General features: G+C 45.8%; 2 protein-coding genes and 1 pseudogene across 6 annotated transcripts in view; 1 reads left to right on the top strand and 2 right to left on the bottom strand.

The window, feature by feature from the left end:
• Positions 1-23748, bottom strand: part of Erich1 (glutamate-rich 1) — a gene marked incomplete at its 5' end in the record, with an annotated part of 52793804 nt that overhangs the window by 1001568 nt on the left and 51768488 nt on the right.
• The window catches only part of Myom2 (myomesin 2), a 73130-nt gene that overhangs the window by 28776 nt on the left and 20606 nt on the right, over positions 1-23748 (top strand). For all 6 annotated transcript variants that reach the window (XM_087588531.1, XM_087588528.1, XM_087588527.1 and 3 more), the window contains 11 exon segments: positions 334-387; positions 8092-8219; positions 9337-9520; positions 12733-12907; positions 14441-14562; positions 16876-17063; positions 18802-18928; positions 19176-19354; positions 20769-20883; positions 21705-21861; positions 21948-22054. In XM_087588531.1, the coding sequence (XP_087444657.1) occupies positions 334-387; positions 8092-8219; positions 9337-9520; positions 12733-12907; positions 14441-14562; positions 16876-17063; positions 18802-18928; positions 19176-19354; positions 20769-20883; positions 21705-21861; positions 21948-22054 (1536 nt within the window).
• LOC148000637 (heterogeneous nuclear ribonucleoprotein A3 pseudogene) lies at positions 9929-11492 on the bottom strand (annotated as a pseudogene).

Genomic DNA, 23748 nt, shown 5'->3' with positions numbered 1-23748 from the left:
TGTCTCTTGATGGCAGTTTCACTATAGAGCGGGACATATGTCTTGACACCAAGCCACTCTGTGTCCAGTTTTAAATTCTGTGGCACAAATTTCCTCGTGGGAACCTCATCGTGGTTTGCTCGAATCACCTTATTATGAGTCCTTTGACCCTCTACAAAGGGCCGATTGTACCAAGAATTACCAGAACACTTCCAAACACCAGACGTCATGACTTGATAACTAATTTGTTGCCTAAATGCTGAGTCAGCTCACAGCTTGCCCCATGTTAGGGAGAAGGGCACTTCCTTCAGGGAACCCTTGGATGTCAAAATCACTGTCACCTTTTCTTCACAGCGATTCATTTGGAAGGAGAGAAAGAAATCGTCATCTACCAGGATGACCTTGAAGGTGAGGATCTCTTTCTTCAGCTTTCTGAACTCGAGTTGGAGATGAGAGAGGCTTCGGGCAGAGGGGACAATGATCAAGTTGTAGTGTGCATATCTGGGATGTGCTCTTCTAGGGACTCCTGCAGGGAAAGCTGAGGTCTGATTCTCTGCTGATATTGGATCTTTCCTTATTATCTATATTTTTTGTGCATGTGTACGTGTACATTACACGTGCATCTGGAGGCCAGAGGACAGCTCTGTCATTTCTTAGGTACTACTTCATACTCTGTCTTTGTTTCTGTTTTTATCTCTCTTCCTGCCTCTCAGTCTTTGTCTCTCTCTGTATGTGTCTGTATCTCTCTCTGTGTGTCTCTGTCTCTTTCTCTCTGTGTGTGTCCGTATCTCTCTGCACATCTCTGTCTCTGTCTCTCGCTTTTTTGAGGCAAGGTATCTCAGTGGTCTGAAGCTTGCCAAGTAGTCAGGGAATCCTAGGCATCCTCCTGTCTCTGCCTTCTGAGTGCTAGAACTACAACTGTGCATACCTGGATTTCTACACCAGTTCTGGAATCAACAGTCCCGTTGAAATTCCTCATTTTACTAATCCTCTTAGTGAAAGAATATTTTTTATTTTAACCTTTTCAGCAAGTTTTATCCCTAACATTTGAACCGAAATTGGTTGTGACTCCCCTGTCAGATGGCATTCTTGGTTTGTTACATTGTATTTTTCTTCTTCAACTTGATATTGCAAATATGTCTCATTAACATGCACCCTGAGGCAGTAGAAAGAGGGGCTACTGAGAGGAGCATCACACTGTGAATCAGACATCCTGAGATTTTAGTTGGACTCATGACTAGATCACAGTACAGTTAAGAGAAACTTCAGAAGTAGACAGAAGTGCTTCCTGGTCAAGCCTGGTGACCTGAATTTGATTTCTGGAACTCAAAATGGAAGGAGAAAACTAACTCCTTAAAGTTGTTCAGAAACACAGACACACACACTCACACACACTCACACACATACACACACACATACTCACTCACATACACACACTAATACACACACACTCACACACACATACACGCACTCACACACAGATACACACACTCACACACATACACGCACTCACGCACAGATACACACACTCACACACAGTCACTCACACACTCACTCACACTCACTCACACACACTCACACACTCACACACACTCACTCACACACATACACATACTCACACACACACTCACACACATATACACGCTCACTCACACACACACTCATACACATACTCACACCACACAAACACACCACATACGCACTTACATTCCCACATTCTCACACACATATACACACACATACACACACTTGCACACATACACACACTTACTCACACACAAACACACACTCACACATATACACACACTCACACATACACAAACACACACAGACTCACTCCCACACTCACACACACTCACACATACATATACTCATACACACCAACACACATACACACACATCACACACTCACACATATACACACAAAAGCTCACACACCACACATACATCACACATACATATACATACTCACACACACATATACACACAAAAGCTCACACTCTCTCACACACATACATATATTCATACACACCACACATACATCACACATACATACACACCCACACTCACACATACACACATACCATACATACAAACACACAACTCTCTCATATTCACTCATATTCACTCACACATTATACAAACACACACATAGACATACATACTTGTACACACATTACACACACAATATATACTCTCCCATACACACACACCACACACACATACACAGATACTCACACACATACCATACACAAAAACACACACACTCTCTCATACACCCTCACACACACAAACACACTCACACAAACACACACAAACACACACACTCACATACACACACCACACACACACCACACATACACATAGTCACACTCTCACATACACTCTCACACATTCACATGCACTCACACACACTCACACACACACACAGGCATACACAAACACATACACATGCACATACACAGTCACACAACACACTTCTCCTTTCCCTCTTTTTTTCTTCTTTTTCTCCTTTTCTTGTCCCTCCTCCTCCTCCCCCTTCTTCTTCTTCTTCTTCTTCTTCTTCTTCTTCTTCTTCTTCTTCTTCTTCTTCTTCTTCTTCTTCTTCTTCTTCTTCTTCTTCTTCTTCTTCTTCTTCTCCTTCCTCTTCTTCTCCTTCCTCCTCCTCCTCCTCCTCCTCCTCCTCCTCCTCCTCCTCCTCCTCCTCCTCTTCTTCTTCTTCTTCTTCTTCTTCTTCTTCTTCTTCTTCTTCTTCTTCTTCTTCTTCTTCTTCTTCTTCTTCTTCTTCTTCTTCTTCTTCTTCTCTTCCTCTTCTCTTCTTCTTCTTCTTCTTCTTCTTCTTCTTCTTCTTCTTCTTCTTCTTCTTCTTCTTCTTCTTCTTCTTCTTCTTCTTCTTCTTCTTCTTCTTCTTCTCCTTCCTCTTCTCCTTCCTCTTCTCCTTCCTCTTCTCCTTCCTCTTCTTCTTCCTCTTCTTCTTCTTCTTCTTCTTCTTCTTCTTCTTCTTCTTCTTCTTCTTCTTCTTCTTCTTCTTCTTCTTCTTCTTCTTCTTCTTCTTCTTCTTCTCCTTCCTCTTCCTCCTCCTCCTTTTCCTCCTCTTCCTCCTCTTAAAACAAGATTGCAAATCAGATTGAAGCCACCAGTGAGGCAGAGGTACTTCCTGGTTCTTCTTCCAAGTATTAGAGGAGATTCCTCTCAGGGCTGTTGCCAACCAGAATTGACTTTTAGGTGTGCAGTATGCAGTCTCCAAAGGAGCAGCCTAACCTTGTGTCTTCTACCCTATGAAGGCCTCAAGGTCTCTAAAGGAGTGTGCTTCAATTCTGATCTCAGACAAAATACAGTTCCACAGAAAGTACCTGGGGATTCTGCAGGAATCTGCAGAGGTGACCCCGAGTGGAACTAGTGGTCTTTGTCAAACATAGATCTCTAGAAGCCCTCCAAAGCCATGAGAGACACCTAGTCAATACTCAGCAGAGGGAAATGGCCCAGGTAGGGTGGCTTACAATCCTACATAACTGTCTGTCTCCCTCAGTCTAGCACTGTGCCAAGTGCAGGACCTACTGAAACGTAGACATTTGAATGACTGAGAAATGGCTCTGATATATACTGCAGAAGATAGTCTTCCTATCAGCAGGCCCGAATAAATGGGAGGTTTGGCATGCTGGGGCAATGGCATTCTCTTTCACTCTCTTGGGATGTAGGATTAGTGGAGAAATGCCCTGCTATTCCAGAGTGAACAGTGGAATTCACACCCCATAACAAAGACCACGGTGAGAAGGTGCAGCTCGCTTCGTAAATGCCTCCTGTGGCGAAACCTGTAGTTCTGCGAAGCAGCAGAGCCTAATAAAACTCCTAAAGGCAGGGACCTTCCAGCTATTGCCTTCTGGCTGGAGGACTCACCGTTTAGTCTAGGCACAGATACATGTGGGGAGCGTGTTGAGTAAAGAATGCTGTTGAGTTAAAAATAATGTTGAGTGAACCAAGTATTTCCACTGTCATAGCAGAGATGACACAGTGAGGTGCTGCCTGAGGGCACAGCCACTCTGATTTACGGAGGAAGAAGCAGAGGGCAGTCAGGTATCCCCTTCCCCTTCCCTGCACCCCCTTTCCAGCTGACTCTACCCTTACTCATGGTTGCTATGAGCACATTTGCAGGGCTGGAATCTGTTCATGCTGCTGATCTCAGAAGGTGGAGGATAAGATCCCAACATAGAGAAGGTGGGACACTTGGTATAGGCTGGTATTCAGCCTCATGGGGCTGATAACCCCGGTGTGAGGCTTTGTTTGCACAGAAGAGCATTTCCAATGGTCTGCAGTCACGCTGGCTGTGAATTAAGGTTCTGGTGTAGGGGGAGAGGGTTGGAGAGTAAGTTTGCATTCTAGTTTTATTCTGTTTCAATGGAAAACAAACAAACGAACACCCTAAACCAAAAGCAACTTGGAGAGGAAAAGGTTTACTTTGTCTTATACTTCTTACACAGTCTGCCATTGCGGGATGTCAGGGTAGGAACTGAAGCAGAAACTGTAGAGGAACTCTGTGTACTAGCTCATGGCTTCTTGACTGGAAAGGAGGTGTGGGGTGGGGGAGAGGGAGACTAGGGAATACCTAAATGCCCTTTGCTTCCTCCTTCTTAGCTCATAGTTTGATAGCTTTTTCATACATTCCAAGATCAAGGTACAGCCTAGGGATAGTACCGCCCACAGTGGGCTGGGGCCCTTCTGCATCAACTAGCAATCAAGACAATGTCCCATAGACATGCCTACAGGTCAATCTGATGAAGGCAGTTCTTCAAGTGTGGTTGAAGCTCTTTAATCTCTTCTCGGGTGATTTTGACTGTGTCAAGGGAACACTTGAGAACTAACCTGGACAGCCTGTTTACTTTGGCTGTTTAAATGTGAATATTTGCCTTAACTAATCTTTAAGGAAATTTCATAGTGTTTTCAAGCATGTCATGTCTGAGTTCAAACGTTTGCTACTAGCAAGCTCTTTCTTTTTTCTATCCTTTGTCATAGAATCTAACAGTCCTTCCTCTTTTCCTCCTTCTCCCCCATCCACACAGTGCTGAGGAATCACACCAGTGCTTCACACACACTCATCACAGCTCTGACACTAACTGCCTCCCTTCCTTCCTAGCTCTGGTTTGCTATTGTTGCTGTTTATATGATTGTGGAGGCCAGAGGATGACTTTGCAGGGCTAGTTCTCTCTTTCCGCCTTTATGTGGCATCCTCAGTAGCTTTAACTGTCAACTTGAGGCAGTCCAGGGTCACTTGACAAAATATCAACTGAGGTGTTGCCCAGATAAGACTGGCTTGTGGATGTGTCTGTGAAGGATTGTCTTGGTTGTTAATTGATGTAGGAGGAGCCAGCCCACTGTGGGCAGCACCATTCCTTATATAGGTGATTCTGGGTATCAAAGAGAGTTAGCTAGCTAAGCAAGAACTTCAATGAGTCAGTAAGTACAATTCTTCCAGAGTCTCTCCAAGTTCTTCCTTGAGTTCTCTCCCCAACATCTTTCATTGATGGGCTGTAATCTACGAGCTGAGTAATCAGTGCTTTTGGTTAGAAGATTTTTATCATAGTTACAGAAATAAAATTAGAGCATGTGGTTTCTGGGGATTGAACTCAGGACACCAGGCTTGTGCGCACACATCTTGATCCTGCTACCTCTGCAAGACTGACTTCATTCTACTGACTCCATATATTCAAGATCCTGTGAACTAACTCAGGACAGAAAACTTGTCCCCTGCATATCCAGCTGATCCTTTATTCTGGAAATTGTAGCCTTTGGCCTTGGTTTCTCATCCTCTTGACTTCTGGACTCTTGAGGGCCCTACAAACTCCCAATCAACTTCAGGTTTCAGCAACTTAAGGAAACTTCTTCTGGGGTGATGATGGCTTCCTTGAGTTGAGAGATGGAAAAAAACAGGATTACAACTCAGAAGCCCCCCCGCTTAAACCATAGCTCAACCTTTCAATGACTATGAATTAGATGTGGTCTGGGTTCCCATTTAGCATTCTAGATTGTAACTGGGGAGTGTTTATTCCGAGGGGAAAAAGGTTTGATGGATATGGAAACATTTTAAGTAATAACAAGATAAAAATAACACATATATGTATTATACAATGCTGTGTTTTTGTTATCAAAATAATTTTAGTCTGAGAAGTATTTAGGTATACAGGAGTACATAGCACAGTGATACATGTACTCACATCTCCATCTAGCCTAACCATGGCCTAACTAGGTCAAGGCCCAAGAGAGCTGGTAGGAAGTGAGCAGAGGCCAAGGGCGTTTGTAATTAACCAGCTATACTCAGCTCCATAGCAAAAGGCACAGGGAGATATATTTGGTCATTTCCTTTTCCCTTTATCTCTACAGACCTCTCCCCTCACCCTAGGTTTGTTTCTGTGGGTCTCTTCAGTACATTTGTGGTTCTTAGGCCATTCCCAACCTGTTTTCTTGTGTCAGTGGCTAGGGTCTGTGCAGATCTGCTGCTTGCTTGCCCCAAAGTTGTGTAGAAAGTCTTAATGAGTCAAGAATTTCATCCTCACTGGGAGTTCTCCACTTGCAAAGGTTGGATTTTTACTTCTTGTCTTGGCTTCCAAAAATGTGTGTTCCTCGTTCACTTTCTTTACTCCTAGAGGCTGTGCACCCAAAACTATACAGTAGATCTCAGCTCTGAAGTGTGACATTTGTTTTGCAGTGCCTGTCTGCTCCAGGATGGTGGGAACCATATATGATATGTCCTTTGGTTTGCTCCACCAGGAGTGATTTGGTTCAGGGAGCTTGGCAGAATTCTTTTTGCGCTTTTCACTGGTGTCCTTGTTTGGATTCTTTTGGTCATTATACAACTAGTGGGGACCTGGGCTGCTCCCCATTCCTTCAGCCACCCTCTGACTGCCCACTTTCCTGTAGACATGCTGACTCCTTGGTGAAATTTGACCCATGAACCGGTATGCTTCCAGACTAGGCTGAACCCTCTAGAGCAAGCTGTGCTCTGTGAAGGGACTCGCACAGTGAAACTCAATCTTGTTTTGTGCTGTTTCCATGTGGCTGCTTAACTTGCCGCCTGGAGCTGAGTCCCAAGGGAGCAACTAAATATTGCAAAGGGTGGAGAGATGTCCAGGGGACTGTTCAAACCATTTTAATCATGTGCTAATCTAACTGAAACTCCTAATCGTTTGTATAACAATTAAAGGGAACTTGGGTTTGGCAAAACCTCTGTCCCTGTGAAAGTCTCTCATGAATTCAAACACAATTTCTTTTTTACCACCTCACGTGTATTTAAAAAGATAGCTAGGTGAGAGGGGACGTGGGTATACCAGATGTCTTTGATCATAAATATCCCTTGACAGTTATTTGCGAAGGGCTTATCACCATCTCTGCTGAAGTTTAAATAAACAGGCACAGATTACAGTGCTCACAAATGTTTGTGGACCTTTGCAGGGAGGAAAGAGCAACATGCCTTAGGAACTAAGGCAAGACTTCAGTACTCAGTATGGAGACATCAGCAAGGTGTGGCCTGTGTAGGCTCTGTGGCAATGTTGCCTGCTGCCTTTGCAGAGGCAAGATCCTGGTTTGGGTGATAACTTCTAGAAGAACCCTTTTCTCCGTCCTGTAGAAAATCTAAAAGACTCTGGGATGAGACGTTTAGGAACCGTTGTTTTGTTAATTATTGTTTTTTTTTCTCTATCAGAAATAAAAATGAAGCGATCTTCTTTAATGGAGTAGTTTTGCTTTGAACTTGTCAAAAGAATCCTGGGGTCTGTTTGCATGGAAATGGCCAACTGTAGCAGGTCATACCAGGGTAGGCTTTAAGGAAAAAAAAAAACCCACTATGAGTATTTTGCCTGCATATGTGTATATGTACCATGTGTGTGGGTGATACACTTGGAGGTCAGATGAGGTACACTTGGTCCCCTGAAACAGGAGTGATATCCACCAAATGAGAGCTAGAAGCCAAGCAAATCCAGGCCTCTGGAAGAACAGTCACTGCTCATAATTTACTTAGCCATCCCTCCGGCACACCAGAACATTCTTTTGTGCCATGGACTGTGCTGGAGAATGGCTAAGTGTTCCCACACAGCACTCACTCCATTCATTTTTTTTAAACAGGTGATGTTCAGATTCCAGGACCTCCCACCAATGTCCAGGCTTCAGAGGTCAGCAGAAACTACGTTGTCCTCAGCTGGGATCCTCCTTCTCCCCGTGGCAAGGAGCCCTTAATGTACTTCATTGAGAAGGTATTCAGGCCAAGCTCCCAAGAAGGCAGCTCTCGGGCAGCTACCTTAATTTCTGTCCTTTACTTAGGGGCTGTGGGTCCATTGGTCCCCATAGAGTCTGATCCCTGTTGTGTAAGAGGAGGTTAAGTGGAGAGCAGAGGTGAGACCTGCTTGGGGGCTGGTCTCCCACAGGGACCTGCTCTGGCATGGGGACTTGTAGGACCTGAGCTTTGTCACCTGTGTTACAGTGCTGTCGCTCAGCTGTTTGGTTCTGATGTCCTCATGGTTTAGGGAGGATTAGAGTCTGCACACCTGCACTGCCTTCCAGTTCTCCCAAGGATGACAGGTTTTCCGAGAAACCCAGATCGAGGCTCAGTGTTTGCATGCAAGTCATGCGGCCACTGGGTAGAGATCTTGTAGAGGGAACTGTAGGTTTGACCAGTTTGAGGCTTCACCTGGATATATCTAAAGACAAATGCATTGGACATTACAGCCCAGTACACACACACATACATACATGCACACAAACACATGCATGCACACACTCACACACAAATATACACAGCCAAGCACACACACACACACATATACACATACAAAAATACACACAGGCATGCATACACACATACACACACACATACACGTGCATGCATGTACACATTTGCACACAAATATACACATAGCCAAGCACACACACACACACATAAACACACACATACATGTACTATATGCATACAAATATACACACAGGCACATACACACACACACACACGCACACGCACATGCACACACACACACAGAGTCACACTGGACTTTGTAAGATATAGCATTCTACCTTATAACACATATTCTCTCTTAGTTTTTATGAACTTGGACACCAAGTTTAACAAGATGATATAATTCCCCAAAGGCCTTTACTCAATGAACTAGCTCCATGGTCTAGACAATGCGAACTCACCATTTCATTACCTAGGCCCTTGGGAAAGCATAGGTCATGTCACGCCACCACCATGAGTAGCTGAAGAATGGCAAATTTCTAACTGAATTATGACTCATTGAGAGGTACTGAAAAGTTTCTTTAATTACCTTCTCACTCACCATTATGAGACCCTGACCTCCTGTCCTGTTCCCCCTGCAGTCGGCAGTTGGGAGTGGCAGCTGGCAGAGGGTCAATGCCCAGACAGCAGTGAGATCTCCTCGGTATGCTGTCTTTGACTTGGCGGAAGGGAAGTCCTATGTGTTCCGGGTTTTGTCAGCCAATAAGCATGGCCTGAGTGACCCATCAGAGATAACACCACCTATTCAGGCTCAGGACATGATTGGTAAGTTATGACATATAACCAGACTCCATAACAGGCTGAAAATACGGCATCGCCGGCACCACTTCAGTGAGAGAATGAAGATGCTGGAATGCCACGTGCGTGACCTTGTACACGGTCAGAAGTGCATTTAGAAGGGATGAAGGGCTGTTCCAAGTTGTGGTCAGCACTCAGCATTTCCCCAAAGGCCTCTCTTCTTATCAAAAAACCAACAAGTGGTCTGTTAGTATGTTCATTGAGATGAGTCTCACTATGTAGGTAGCCCTGCCTAGCTTTAAACTGATAGTAATTGTCCTGAGTCTCCTGAGTGCTGGGATTAGATGCACGATACCACCACACACAGTAACACAGTGAAGGGTCAAAATGTAGGTTCAGCCCATGGCCAACCCTATACATATGGCAGTTTCTTGCTCATCTGGTTTGAAGACCACACTCAGAAAGTTTCATTTACAGGTCACAGGAACTTGAAATTGCAGTCCACCCCAAAGCATAGCCCTCTCACCAGGCCTCCTGAACCCTAAAAGCCTTTGCACGGGATGAACCTGGGGGTGGACATTCTCATTCTGAGCACCAGGGCACTTCTAGCCTCTCTCTCTCTCTCCTTTGTACCACATCTTTTTTTTTTTTTTTTTGAAAAAGTTGAAAATTCCTTAAGTTTTAATTCCTGGTGTCACTACCACAATTTCCAGGGCAGTGTACCTGACGTAATGAAAAGAAAAAATACAAAGCGACAACAGGTAAAAGACCTCAGGAATGTACATCTTATTGTCACTACATTGCATCTATCAACAGCTGCACTCTTTGCAAACTGTAGCTGTGAGCGTCCTGAACAAGAAGGACTTCTTGTTTAAGCTGCAGTGACTTTTCTGACTATGGATCATCGTTCCTTCTGTGGCAGATTTTACAGTTCCTCTCATGCATATGGGATGACTGTCTCAAAGTAACCTGCAGCTTTCCTGACAACTCCTTGCTCTCTCTCCTGCTAAGAGCTGTAGCCCATTTCTGTTTAATTTTAAAAACCTTCTGCTACCATAGCCACCACTTCCACCTCCAGATCCATAGCCACCACCACAGGGACTGCCTGAGCTTCTTCCACCAAAACTGTCCCCCTTCATGAGTCCATATGTTGATTGTTGCTGTCCACTATAATTCCAAAGTCATTATAGTTCCCACCACCATAGTTACCTCCACCAAAATCCCCTCCTTCATTGTAACCATCAAATCCTCCTCCTCCACCATCACATCCGCCATCTTGGTTTCCATATCCTGGTCCCCCACCTCCATATCCTCCTCTACTACTGTAACAGGACCACCACTGTAGCTGCCCCCATCACCTCCAAACCCATGATATCCACCATGATCACCTCCATAACTGCCTCTGCTGCCTCTGCCTCCACCACCATAGCCCCCTCTTCCACCAAAGTTTCCTCCTTGACCAAAGTTTCCTCCGCCACCTCCAAAGTTTCCTCCATGTCCCATAAAGTTACCAGATCTACCTCCATGACCTCTCTGTGATGGAGCAGACTGCATCTCTTGTTTAGAAAGGGCCCCTTTCACCTCACACTTATGCCTGTTAATAGTGCTGTATTTCTGAACAACAATTTTATCAACTCTATCATGGTCATCAAAAGTTACAAAAGCAAGTCCTCTCTTTTTCCCACTCTGCTGGTCTTTCATAACTTCTATGGTTTCACTCTTGCTGTACTTTTCAAAGTAGTCTCTCAGATTATACTTTTCACATCTTCTTTGTATCTTCTATAATATCACCAGCAAAAATTTTCTTCACCTTTCAATGGGCCCCAGGCTTTACAGAATCCTCTCTAGAAACATCTCTCTCTGGTTCCACCACACGTCCATCAACCTTGTGTGGCTGGGCACACTCTGCATCCACCTCTTCAACACAAGAGTAGGTCACAAAACAAAAGCCACAGAACATTTGTTTGGGATCTCTTGTTACCATCCTGTCTGTAAGTGTGCCCCATTTCTCAAAATGTTCTCTTAAGCTGTCGTCTGTGGTTTCAAAGCTCAGGACACCAATTATCAGCTTCCTCGGCTGTTCTGGTTCCTTGGGATCACCATGTTGAGACCCAACTTGCCTCTTCCAACTCAAGTTCAATATGGGACCAAGAGCCTTTGTCCAAGGTCTTAAGAAAGCTGGGGATGACAATGAGCTGGTGTTGTAGATGAAGGCCCAGACTACCTTTAGATCCTCTTTGGGTTGTCACCCATTTTCTCCCAGGCACTTAGAACTCAAATCCAGGACCACAGGTACACACATCTGTAGTCTCTGAGGAGAGGCCTTTATTCTTCTGTATTTATTTTATGACACTTTTTTCTTTACTTAATGACACATGTATGAAGCGACAATAATTAACAACCACAGGACATGTGTGTTGGCTGGTCTTACGTAAACTTGGCACACCAAGTAGAGTTATTCGAAAGGAGGGAGCCTCAACTGAAAAAAACACGACTATGAGAACCAGCTGCAGGCCAGTTTTTTAGTTAGTGATTGATGGGGAGGGCCCAGTCCATTATGGGTGGCACCATCCATGTGCTGGTGGTCCTGGGTTCTACAGGAAAGCAGGCTGAGCAAGCCAAGGGAAGCAAGCCAGCAAGAAGCACCTCTCTATGGCCACTGTATCAGCTCTTGCCTCAGGTTATTTCCCTGTTAGAGTTCCCATTCTTACGTCCATGGATGATAAAAAGAAGTATGTGGAAATATAAAACACATAAACTCTTTCCTCCCCAACTTGCCTTTTTTTGGTCACGGTGTTTCATCGCGGCAATAAGATCCCTAACTAAGACAGCATATACTGAGGTAGTTGGCTCTGGAATGGTTGGTGATACCAGAGAGGATCTTTGACCACAGCCTATGGGGTCTGGGGAGATGATAAGATGGTCACACTGTGATTCAACTGAGTACTCTTGTAGAGTCCCCAGAAGAGATTACCAGTTGTCTTATTTCAAACATGGCCCTCGAGCAAAGCCTTCATGCACTAGAACCTCTGTCAGCCCTATGAAATTGATGATTTCCCAGTGGTAATTCCTTTCCTGGCAGTCAGGTGATCCGGAAAGATGCCCAAGTCCCACAACTCCACCTAGAACTCACTCCCTTGTAGAATATTAAACCTGGCGTTTACTCCCTGGGGACAAGGTAGCTCTCCAGAATGGCTCACACTCTTGTCTTGTCTCCCACCCTCTGATTTCTCCTTCAGTGGTTCCCTCTGCACCTGGCCGGGTGCTTGCTTCCAGGAATACAAAGACATCTGTCGTGGTCCAGTGGGACAGACCAAAGCATGAAGAAGACCTGCTGGGCTACTATGTGGACTGCTGTGTGGCGGGAACAAACATGTGGGAACCATGTAACCATAAACCCATTGGATATAACAGGTGACTTCCTCCATCACCCAGCAACCAACCTTCTGTCACAGAGGCACGGCACTGGACACAGTGGGTCTCCTGGAGCTCGAGCGACCACAGTAGAATGCCAACAGTCAGTCCCCTTTAGATATCTTCCCTTTGTTTAGTCACTTGTTGGGGTATGACATTCCAAAGTACTGACTTGGCCTGGGTAGGTCACATCATTGAGAAAACTTGTCTATCGATAAAAACAACCTTTTTCTATTATTATTATTATTATTATTATTATTATTATTATTATCATCATCATCATCATCATCATCATCATCATCATCATCGTCATCATATAAATGTATAGTATGCAATGCCACAATAAAATATGTACATAATATATAACAATAACTATCATTTAAATTTGATTTATGTGGGGTCAGAGAGACACCTCAGTACTTGCCACACTGCAGGGTAAATCCTACTTTGCTCACATAAGGGCAGATTTGTCCTTTAGCCCCGGACAGGCTTGGGATAGGGAATGCTGACCCTGGTTGAGCAGTGCAAGGGAGACCCGTGTCTTCTGCAGTGGGAAGCCAGAGTATTTACGTTTTTGTTTTTGTTTTTGTTTTTGTTTGTTTGTTTGTTTGTTTTTTTGCCCAGGACACATAGGTTGTCTGGGTTTGCACTTCCTACAACACATGTTCCACTGGCCTGTGTCACGGTGGCTGCTATGGAGGCCATCAGCGGCACCTCTACCATCTTTACTCAAAAACGACCCTTTTAAAAAGGCATAATTTTAAAATGCAATCGTATAAACAAATAACAGCTAGAGAGTCAATCCGTATACACTGTCAGCAACTGGAGAAAGATGCATCAGAGGAAGAGACCCGGGGCATCGTCAGGGAAGAGACCCGGGGCATCGTCAGGGAGGGGTTTGCACGACGTTGATACATTGTATTGACTGTAGAGTTGTAACAGCTGCTGATGCTCCCTGAACAGAAGCTGCGGTCCGCAAGGCAGGTGGGCCAAGGCTTATCTGTTGTTTTCCACGTGACGCTCTTGGCAGCTCTGTGAGGACTGGGCATCCCTGCTCCCCAGGAGAGAAAACACGGCCTTGTAGGTGTCAAGGAACATGACAAGGGACATATGGTCTGGCCGGTGTCAAAGCCAGCGCTCAGCCTGTGTGGATTTGAGATCCTAGCCTCTACCCGCTGCAGAATACCTGCCCTGCATCCAGTTGCGATACACAGACCTCCTGGGTGTCAGGAGACAGATGGCGCAGCAGAGCTTCAGTCTAGAGAGGCTCCGGATGTAAGACCTTAGGCAGGAAGGATCTCAGACTCTCACACCAAGTGCAGTATGATCAATATTGTTGGCTTACTTTCTTACTCTATCGAATTCAATTATGACACTGAAAACAAGGGTGGATGTGTATAGTTTACTGGAAAAGTAACCTTGTCTTTAGACCAAGTGAGAAATGTTGTGATGAACCCCCAATTACACCTATTTCAGTTGTAGGAAGCAGGAAGCTGGGGCTTGTGCTGTGTGACTCTTGATCCTGTTCCTCAGGTTCGTGGTACACGGCTTAACCACCGGTGAGCAGTACATCTTCCGGGTTAAGGCTGTGAATGCCGTGGGGACCAGCGAGAACTCCCAGGAGTCAGAGGTCATCAAGGTCCAGGCAGCCCTCAGTACGTAGCTCACGGGCTCTCCTGTCTCTGTTTAGGGCTATGATTTCTGCATGGATAGACACTTGCCACACCGAAATCTAAACAAAGGTGGCAGAGGTGGGGGTGGGGCTTGTTAACAATGGGAGTATGGCAACACCATGCCAATTAAATACGGAAGACATCACAATAATGTCTGTACTCCACATGTCCTCCTTGAAAATATTTGCTAGGACCAAACACATCTGGCTTTCGTGGCACTTCCTGGCCCTATCTATGAATATTTAAAATGTCTATTATTTTGATCCAGTTTTTCTGTACATGTCTGTGGGGTGTGTGTGTGCGTGTGTGCGTGTGTGTGTGTGTGTGTGTGTGTGTGTGTGCGCGCGCATGTGCGCATGTGCGCTTGTGCATCTACAAGTGCATGAGAATGTGGAGGCCCGAGATGTCGTCCATTTTATTTTGGGGGCAGAGTTTCCTCACTGAAGCCAGAGCTTGCAGACAGGGCTAGCTTGGTGATCCAGCTTGCTCCAGAGATCCTGAGTCTCTGCCCTTTGAGCGTTGCCAGGACCTTGTTGCTGTCCCTAGACGAGGTGATCTATGACAGGTGCTGTTGTAGCTTTTTTGTCGAGCTCACTCTGTTCCTGAACAGAAGCAGGAGCGACACTTTAAAATACGAATGCTACAGCTGCATATTCCATTATAACATTATCTTTTTATTCTCAAGAGATATGGTCAGGCTTTTATTTTGAACTCCAGATAATTTTATCACATTTCTAGAAGTTAGGGTTTTCCTCCTGCAAAAGTGACTTTTATTCTCCTGATATAATTATCATCTTCGAGGCTTCTTGCCTTCCTGTACTGTCCTAGGCCTCACCCTGGACGCTTCTAGCCTCCATAGGATGTTTTCAGCTCTTTCTGAACTCTGGCTGGCTGGTTCAACTCAGCTGTTCTACTCAAAACACCTCTCCGAGCTGACTGATTCAATCTGGCTTCTCCTGAGTTTCTCTGCTTGGTCTCATACTCACTTTAGCAATCTGTTTGAATCTTCTGGCTCCTTCTCACTCTCTGGTTCATTCTGTCTTCCCTGGTGCCTGGCTTGTTCTCTCTCTGCAATCCGTGTCTCTATAACTATCCTGGTAAACCGCCCTCTCTCTCCTCTCCTCGGCATGTCTCGCTCTGTTGCCTCTCTTTCCTCTCTCTTCTCCTGAGAGTTGGGCCTGTCCTATTCAGTCAAATCTTCTCTGATTCATCACTTTGTCTGCCACTCAATTAGATGTCACTTTTAACAAGGATGCTTCCTTCTGCAAATTAACCTTACCTTCAGTGTTTGGGATTAAAGGTGTGTGCTAAGGGTGAGCCACACCACAGCTAGAAACAGTTTTTTTCCCAGTAAACAATACAATCTCCATGTTCACAGTGTGATCAAATATCCTGCAACACCCTCCTGGCAATATTATTCCTGGGATCCCTTTATTTATTTTTCATTATTTTTGAGACTGGATCTCTCTATGTAGCCCTGGCTCACCTAGAACTCACTATATAGGTCAGGCTGGCCTTGAACTCACAGAGATCCACCTGTCTCTGCCTTCCACATGCTGGGATTAAAGGCCTGTATGTACTATGGGCCTCCTGAGGACAGTCTGAGGACTGTGGAACTCGTCTGAGGACTAACTCCCAGATGAGCCAGGACTAGAGAACATCTGGTTCTGATTTCTACCTCTCTGCCCTCCCCAAAAGGATTCACATTCTTCCTTACTTGCCTCTTATCTAACGCAGGAAGCCAGAGGCTTGTGTTTACTCTCAGTGGGAATTCCTGACTTCTATCTCCACAGATGATGAACCAGGTTCCTCAGAGAGAGAGAGATGCAGGGGCATACTCCTAAGCTTGTTGGGGAAGGTGACATGATGACCAAAAGGGGAAACATGAGCTATGTACTCACATTGAGCAGATGTTTTCATCCCTGAACTTAGAACACACACAGTGGATTATGCTGCCCCCTTCTGGCCACACAGTGATTGTTCTTCACACAGGCAGATTGGAGGCTCTATTTGTTTAACCTCAGGCACTGGGGTGAGGGTGTGGGGGCACCTACTGTCTCCACGTCTGCAACAGGCTTAAACGAGTTCCTGTCCTATTGTCAAGATATTGGCCATGGCATTTAGAAAGAGCCACGAATGCAGAAGAAAGAGTCAGGCCCTTTAAAGGAAGCAGGGACCACAGGCAGTGACAGTTAAGGGGGAAGGTGTGTCCTCGGGACTGCTGCCTGTGCCTTGTTCTCCTGTGACTCCAGAGCCGACCGCTTGGTGACTTGTCTCGCTTCTGTGTTCTTGCAGCTGTCCCCTCTCATCCCTACGGGATTACCCTTCTCAACTGTGACGGTCACTCCATGACCCTAGGCTGGAAAGTGCCCAAGTTCAGCGGCGGCTCTGCCATCATAGGTTACTACCTGGACAAGCGAGAAGTGCATCATAAGAACTGGCACGAGATCAACTCTTCGCCTGTCAAAGAGAGGATCTTAACGGTTGGTTTCGTTTGTGCCTCTGCTTCTGCCTAGGCATTTTGGCTGGACTCCTTCGCTCAGAGTTTCAGAGTTCAGTGGATTTGGGGCCCCTTGATCCTGAAGAACTAGTAGTTTTAAAAAAAATCCTAGACTTAAGAGGGTATGGTGTTTTGGAATAACATAGATCTTGGGAATCTAAGAAGCAGTAAAGAGGTTGTGTCATAATCGAGCGATTTCATAGTTGGTTAATGAACAGCCCTGGTTGGCAAGAAGGATGAGTTCCATACTACGAGCAGAGCCTGGCGCTTGGGGAAGGATCTAGCCCAGCAAATGCCAACGAGAGGGCACTCAGCTCTTTGTTGATAAGTTGATAAGATGATAACCACCCTTTCCTAGAAATCCCAATGGTTCCCATCTCCCACCCCCATGCACATCACACTCAGATACAGCGGACCAAATGCAGATGTAAGCCCTTGACTGTGATTTCAATTGTCTGAGCCTTGGACTTCTCATCTGAGGAGTGATGAATGAATTCATCTCAACCCCAACACATAAAGACTGATCAGAGCAGACACAATGGAGAATGAGAATTTGGGAAGAGTCCTTAGCAGTTAAATATGTCTTAGAAGTTTCTGCTTTATGATATGCTTTATATATATTATATATACATATATAACATGCTTCATGTTTATAATGTAATTATATAATATAGTATACTTTACCTTTTATTATAATTAAATAATATGATAAATTTTATCTTTATAATATAATATATTTATCCTTATAATGTGATGTAACATACTTTATAATATAATATACCTTATCTTTATAATATACTTATATAATATACTTTTTCTTATAGTATTTTTATATAATATAGTATATACTATCTTTATAATATAATTATATAATGTAAAATAATATAATGTAATTATGTGTCATTTAAACTATATTTACACACATACAGGTTATGGTGTATTGTGACTTAAACTCAGATTTGGTGTGACAATATTCACCCTTAGCCTCCAGTGGCTCCTTACTGGACCTGTGTCCCTGGCAGAACGGGCTTCCCACTCTGTGTGAGATGCTCTATCCTCCGGGGAGTAAAGCAGTCTAACCACCAAGGTCTCACTTTGGAAATCCATATTCTGACCTGGATATGGCTTTCATCCTACCAAGCTGCTGAGTCAAAGGCTTTTCTTTAGTGTCTTGCCCATGACTGGCAGAGACCCCAAAGCTCAGTGAGGACTGAAGGCCACAGCCACTTGAAAACCATGACCACTCAGCAAGCATTTGAACATTCAGAGTAGATTTCATGGTGACTACAGGTGGCAGGTTCAGCGACTGCAACTGATAGGTTATCCTGCCATTACTTAGCCAGACTGGAGTCACGGCTCACACTAACCCCTTGCTCCATTCCACCAGGCAGAGGCTGAGTAGGGCTTGAAGCTGGCCCCCTCACACCACCTTTGCTCTTTGTGGGCATTGCCTCCTCTCTCAGCTCAGCTCCTTACCTGTCCAGAGGTGACCACATCAGTCTGGTAGACTGAGGATGAGCCATCATGGAGTTGAGCGCATGACTGTGGTATACGTACTAGGTGTAGAGCCGGCCTCTTGGAGTAACGAGTACTCTGATTTTCCAGCATTGTCCGTTCCGCTTACATTTCTCTTCGCATACTCATCATGAGTCCTCCTTTGCCCCTGTGTGTTGTGACGCAGCCATCAGTCCTAATATTAACTAAAAACAAAATGCACGCAGGTGGAAGGTTTGACTGAAGGCTCCTTGTATGAGTTCAAAATCGCTGCTACCAACCTGGCTGGGATCGGGCAGCCATCGGATCCCAGTGAGCACTTCAAGTGTGAGGCCTGGACAGCCCCAGAACCTGGTGAGACAGTCTGCAGAGTGATGTGTGAATGTGAGGCTGATATATGTGATGTGTGTCGGGGAAGCCCCTGCCAAAGCAGCAGGGGAATCACTAGAATGGTGGGGATGCGCAGCCCAGGCCAGGGTGCGGAGTCCCTGGAGTGATGGGGTGGGTGCCCCCTTCAGGCTGCAGGGTCTCTGGAGTGGCGATGATGGTCATTAGGTTTGGCTGAGTTTTCCACTGCTGCTCAGATTCGGTGACTTTTCAGGTCCCGCCTATGACTTGACGTTCTGTGAGGTCCGAGACACATCTCTGGTCATACTGTGGAAAGCCCCGGTGTACTCCGGCAGCAGTCCTGTTTCTGGATATTTTGTGGATTTTAAGGAAGAGGATTCTGGGGAGTGGAAGACCACCAGCGAGGCAGCAACTCCAAATCGCTACTTAAAGGTAAGGGTTTGTCGTGTTTTTGATTCTGTAGCAAACTGGCCAGAAGTCTCTGGGAGAGCCTCTTTAGATACCATGGAGACCACCATTGTACAGAGCAGGAGCAGGAAGCTCCAATAGAGGGCAGCAAAGCGCCTTGAGGAGGTGGACACTTGAACTCACACATATGTACACTTGTATGTATAAATTTTACAGACATAGGCACCTTCACAGTCTCATACACATGTGTGCACATGCATCATGCCTCCACTGTCAGTATACACACGTGTACACACGTGTACACACAGATAGAAGTCCACACATGCACATATGCACACCTGCACTCTCACATGCATTCACACATATGCACAAATATACACACGAACTCACATGCACATGTATTGCACTGTCATATACATATACCTGCATAGTGCACTCACACATATGCACTTGTATGCATGTAGGTACATGTATACATACTTGCATTTATACACATACACATAATTTCACACCAGCACTCACACACACATACACTTGCACTATGACACATACACACATAGGCACACATGCACACACACTTGTATACTTGTGCTCAAGTGCATGCTCATATAGACACATGTAAACTTGAACTCACCCATGTACACATATGCGTAGGATGCATGCCTGTGCCTACACATGTGCACATGTGCACACTCACATCATTTCACACATGCACACCAGTATGCTCATACACATATATGTGCATACACACCTGCACTTGCATGCACACACAACTGCACTCACACATCCATAGGAGCACACACGCACACGCACGTGCACACACACACACACACACACACACACAATGTAAATTAGTTTATCCTCATTTTCCAAGTATTTAGCTTTAACCCTTTACCTTTCCTAGTCACTGGGTCAGTTGTGACAGTGCCTTTGAGTCCCTGTCCTGCATGCTCTGGAGAGTGCGGTCACCTTTCCTTTCCTGACCCAGAAGTCTCTTGCTGTGGGTTAGACAGACATCTATGCACCCTTCTTTCAAGGAAGGTGGCATCTGTGCCAGGCAGTGAAGCTCACTGATAGAGAAGTGGGCAGCAGTGCTCTCTGCAGAGCAGTTTCATGGTGTAGTCTCCTTTAGATGGGGAAATGAATGCCTTAGAGCCCAGCCATGATATGGATGGCAGTGTACGCATGTAGAAGAGACCGGCTCCATTTTGGAATGTCTAAAGGATGATTTCCACAGCCAGAAACCACATTTCGAATAGTGTGTGGTCCTGGAGAATTGTGTTCAATATCATCCCCAGGCTGTAACCTTGTCAATAGCATTGAATTCTGCACTTCAGTGTTCAGAGGCACATGAATGCAGACAGACCCCAATCTGCTCATTGCTTCGTTGAGATTGGATCCTGTCAGCCCTGGCACATGTTTCTTCTGTTCTTTCAAGGTCTGTGACCTGCATCAAGGTAAGACCTATGTATTCAGAGTTCGAGCAGTGAATGCCAGTGGACCAGGGAAGCCGTCAGACACATCGGAGCCTGTGCTCGTGGAGGCCCGGCCAGGTGAGCCCCCATCTCTCAGCTGCTCAGCACAGCAGGTCACTGAGGGGAGTGCACACTCTCTGTGTGTATGTGTATGCATGTGCGGAAGCATGTTTAAATAGATGGCATTTAAATTAAAAAAACTTTGATAAGTTTATGCATGTATATGATGCATTTTAGTTATATACCCCATCACTGGCTTACCCCTCATTGAACTCCTTTTTTCCTTTCCTGTAAGTCCCCCAGATATGTTTAAAGCAGAACTTGTTTGACAAAAGAAGTAAAGTTGTGAGCTGCTGTGTGGGTGCTGGGAATCAAACCGACTCCTCTATAAGAGCAGCAAATGCTTTTAATGTCTGAGCCATTTTTCTACACTCCCCCCACCCCCACCATCTCTAGCTTCTAAGAGATTCTGAATGCCTGCTACCAAGGCAGGTATTCCCCTTGGTCAATGTGTACCACACAAATAGTAGCCCTTATTCTCCAGCAGACACAGAATAACTGAAGGAAGAAGGGAGGTGAGGGTGATGTGGAGTAGGGTAACCGTGACTGTCTAGGTCATGGTCTGGGGGTGAGGGAGTTACTCTGAGAGGTAGTCCAGGGGTTTCTGAAGTGCTGGAGAGGAAGCCAGCAGAAGCTTGAGGTTACAAGTGGCCGACCTTGTCAGCCAGCTCCCTGAGGAGGACACACGTATTGCCCTTCCTAGCCTCTCTGGTCAGCCTTGGGTAGATATGAAATAAAACTGATGATGTAACCAGTATAAAACAAGATTCCATTTGGCCTCTCTGGGAAAGGAACCCAGGGGACACTGTGTTCTCTCCCCTCCTCCCTGTCCCTTACAGGCACAAAGGAGATCAGTGCTGGTGTGGATGAGGAGGGCAACATCTACCTTGGGTTTGACTGCCAGGAAATGACAGACGCCTCGCAGTTCACCTGGTGCAAGGCCTATGAGGAGATCGCCGATGAGGAGCGGTTCGAGGTTCACACAGAGGGTGATCAGTAAGTTGCTGGCAAGTCAGAGGCTGTGAACCTGTTGGCTTCTGCAGAAACAAATGAATAATGCTCACCTGTCCTTTTCCTTTCAGCTCAAAGCTGTACTTCAAGAATCCAGATAAAATAGACATAGGGACATATTCTGTATCTGTAAGTGACACAGATGGTGTGTCTTCCAGCTTCGTTTTGGATGAGGAAGGTAATGTCTTCCTGACACAGGCTTGTCATTCTCAGCTTTGTCCCACTTTCAGAGACTGACTGATCAGTGTCTTAGTTAGGGTTTTATTGTCGTGAACAGAGACCATGACCAAGGCAACTCTTTTAAGGACAACATCTAGTTGGGGCCAGCTTACAGGTTCAGAGGTTCAGTCCCGTTATCAACAAAGTGGGGGCATGGCAGCATCAAGGCAGGCGTGGTGCAGGAGGAGCTGAGAGTTTTAAGTCTTCATCTGAAGGCTGCTAAGAGAAGACTGACTTCTAGGCAGCTAGGATGAGGGTCTTAAAGCCCATACCCACAGTGACACACCCACTCCAACAAGGCCACACCCACTCCAACAAGGCCACACCCACTCCAACAAGGCCACACCCACTCCAACAAGTCCACACCCACTCCAACAAGGCCACACCCACTCCAACAAAGGCCACACCCACTCCAACAAGGCCACACCCACTCCAACAAGGCCACACCTACTCCAACAAAGCCACACCCACTCCAACAAGTCTGCACCCACTCCAACAAGGCCACACCCACTCCAACAAAGGCCACACCCACTCCAACAAGGCCACACCCACTCCAACAAGGCCACACCTACTCCAACAAAGCCACACCCACTCCAACAAGTCTGCACCCACTCCAACAAGGCCACACCCACTCCAACAAAGGCCACACCCACTCCAACAAGGCCACACTCACTCCAACAAGTCTACACCCACTCCAACAAGTCTACACCCACTCCAACAAAGGCCACACCCACTCCAATAAGGCCACACTCACTCCAACAAGTCTACACCCACTCCAACAAGGCCACACCCACTCCAACAAGGCCACACTCACTCCAACAAGGCCACACTCACTCCAACAAGTCTACACCCACTCCAACAAGGCCACACCCACTCCAACAAGTCCACACCCACTCCAACAAGTCCACACCCACTCCAACAAGTCTACACCCACTCCAACAAGGCCACACCCACTCCAACAAGGCCATACCCACTCCAACAAGGCCACACCCACTCCAACAAGGCCACACCCACTCCAACAAGGCCACACCTCCTAACAGTGCCACTCCCTGGGCCAGAGATATACAAACCCTCACAATCAGGAAGAAGGCTGAAGACATAGGGAGTGCTCCTGAGTCAGAATTATTTTAGAAATTTAACAAATCTGACTGAGGGCCTTTCTTGCTACCTTTTTTTTTGTCTGGGAAAGTATCACGCAAGGGAAGCAGAACTTACCTTTACAAGGGTCTCACTGTTTCAATAGGGACCATGCCTGAGACTACAGTGTGGGTTCACTCCCACCTCTCAATATGTCCCACAGAGGAGTTATCTTCCTACATGTGAACTTGGGGAGACACCATTATCCCACACACTGTGTGAAAAGTGGGGCACATGAGCACCTGAGAGGAGGGCATCAGTGACATGCTGATGGCTCCACAAATCTAGTTCAGTTTTTGGTTAAATTTTACCAAACTCAGACAGACTGAGTAAGACATGCCCAACAACAGCAGAGGCTTGGCCCTGCCACTCCTTAAGCGGTGCACAAAAGGTGCTTTGCTATCTGCCTTTGAGGGCTCTGTCTTTGCATGCACAAGAAGCAGTCATACATTTCTCTGTGGCTTACACAGGGCAGCTTTATGTAGTGGCAAAGGATGAAACTCCCAGCATGCTTTA

This window comes from Rattus norvegicus, chromosome 16 (assembly GCF_021556685.1).
Source record: "Rattus norvegicus strain SHRSP/BbbUtx chromosome 16, alternate assembly SHRSP_T2T, whole genome shotgun sequence".
NCBI classification, from domain to species: Eukaryota; Metazoa; Chordata; class Mammalia; order Rodentia; family Muridae; genus Rattus; species Rattus norvegicus.
This window is presented reverse-complemented; position numbering and strand designations above follow the sequence as displayed.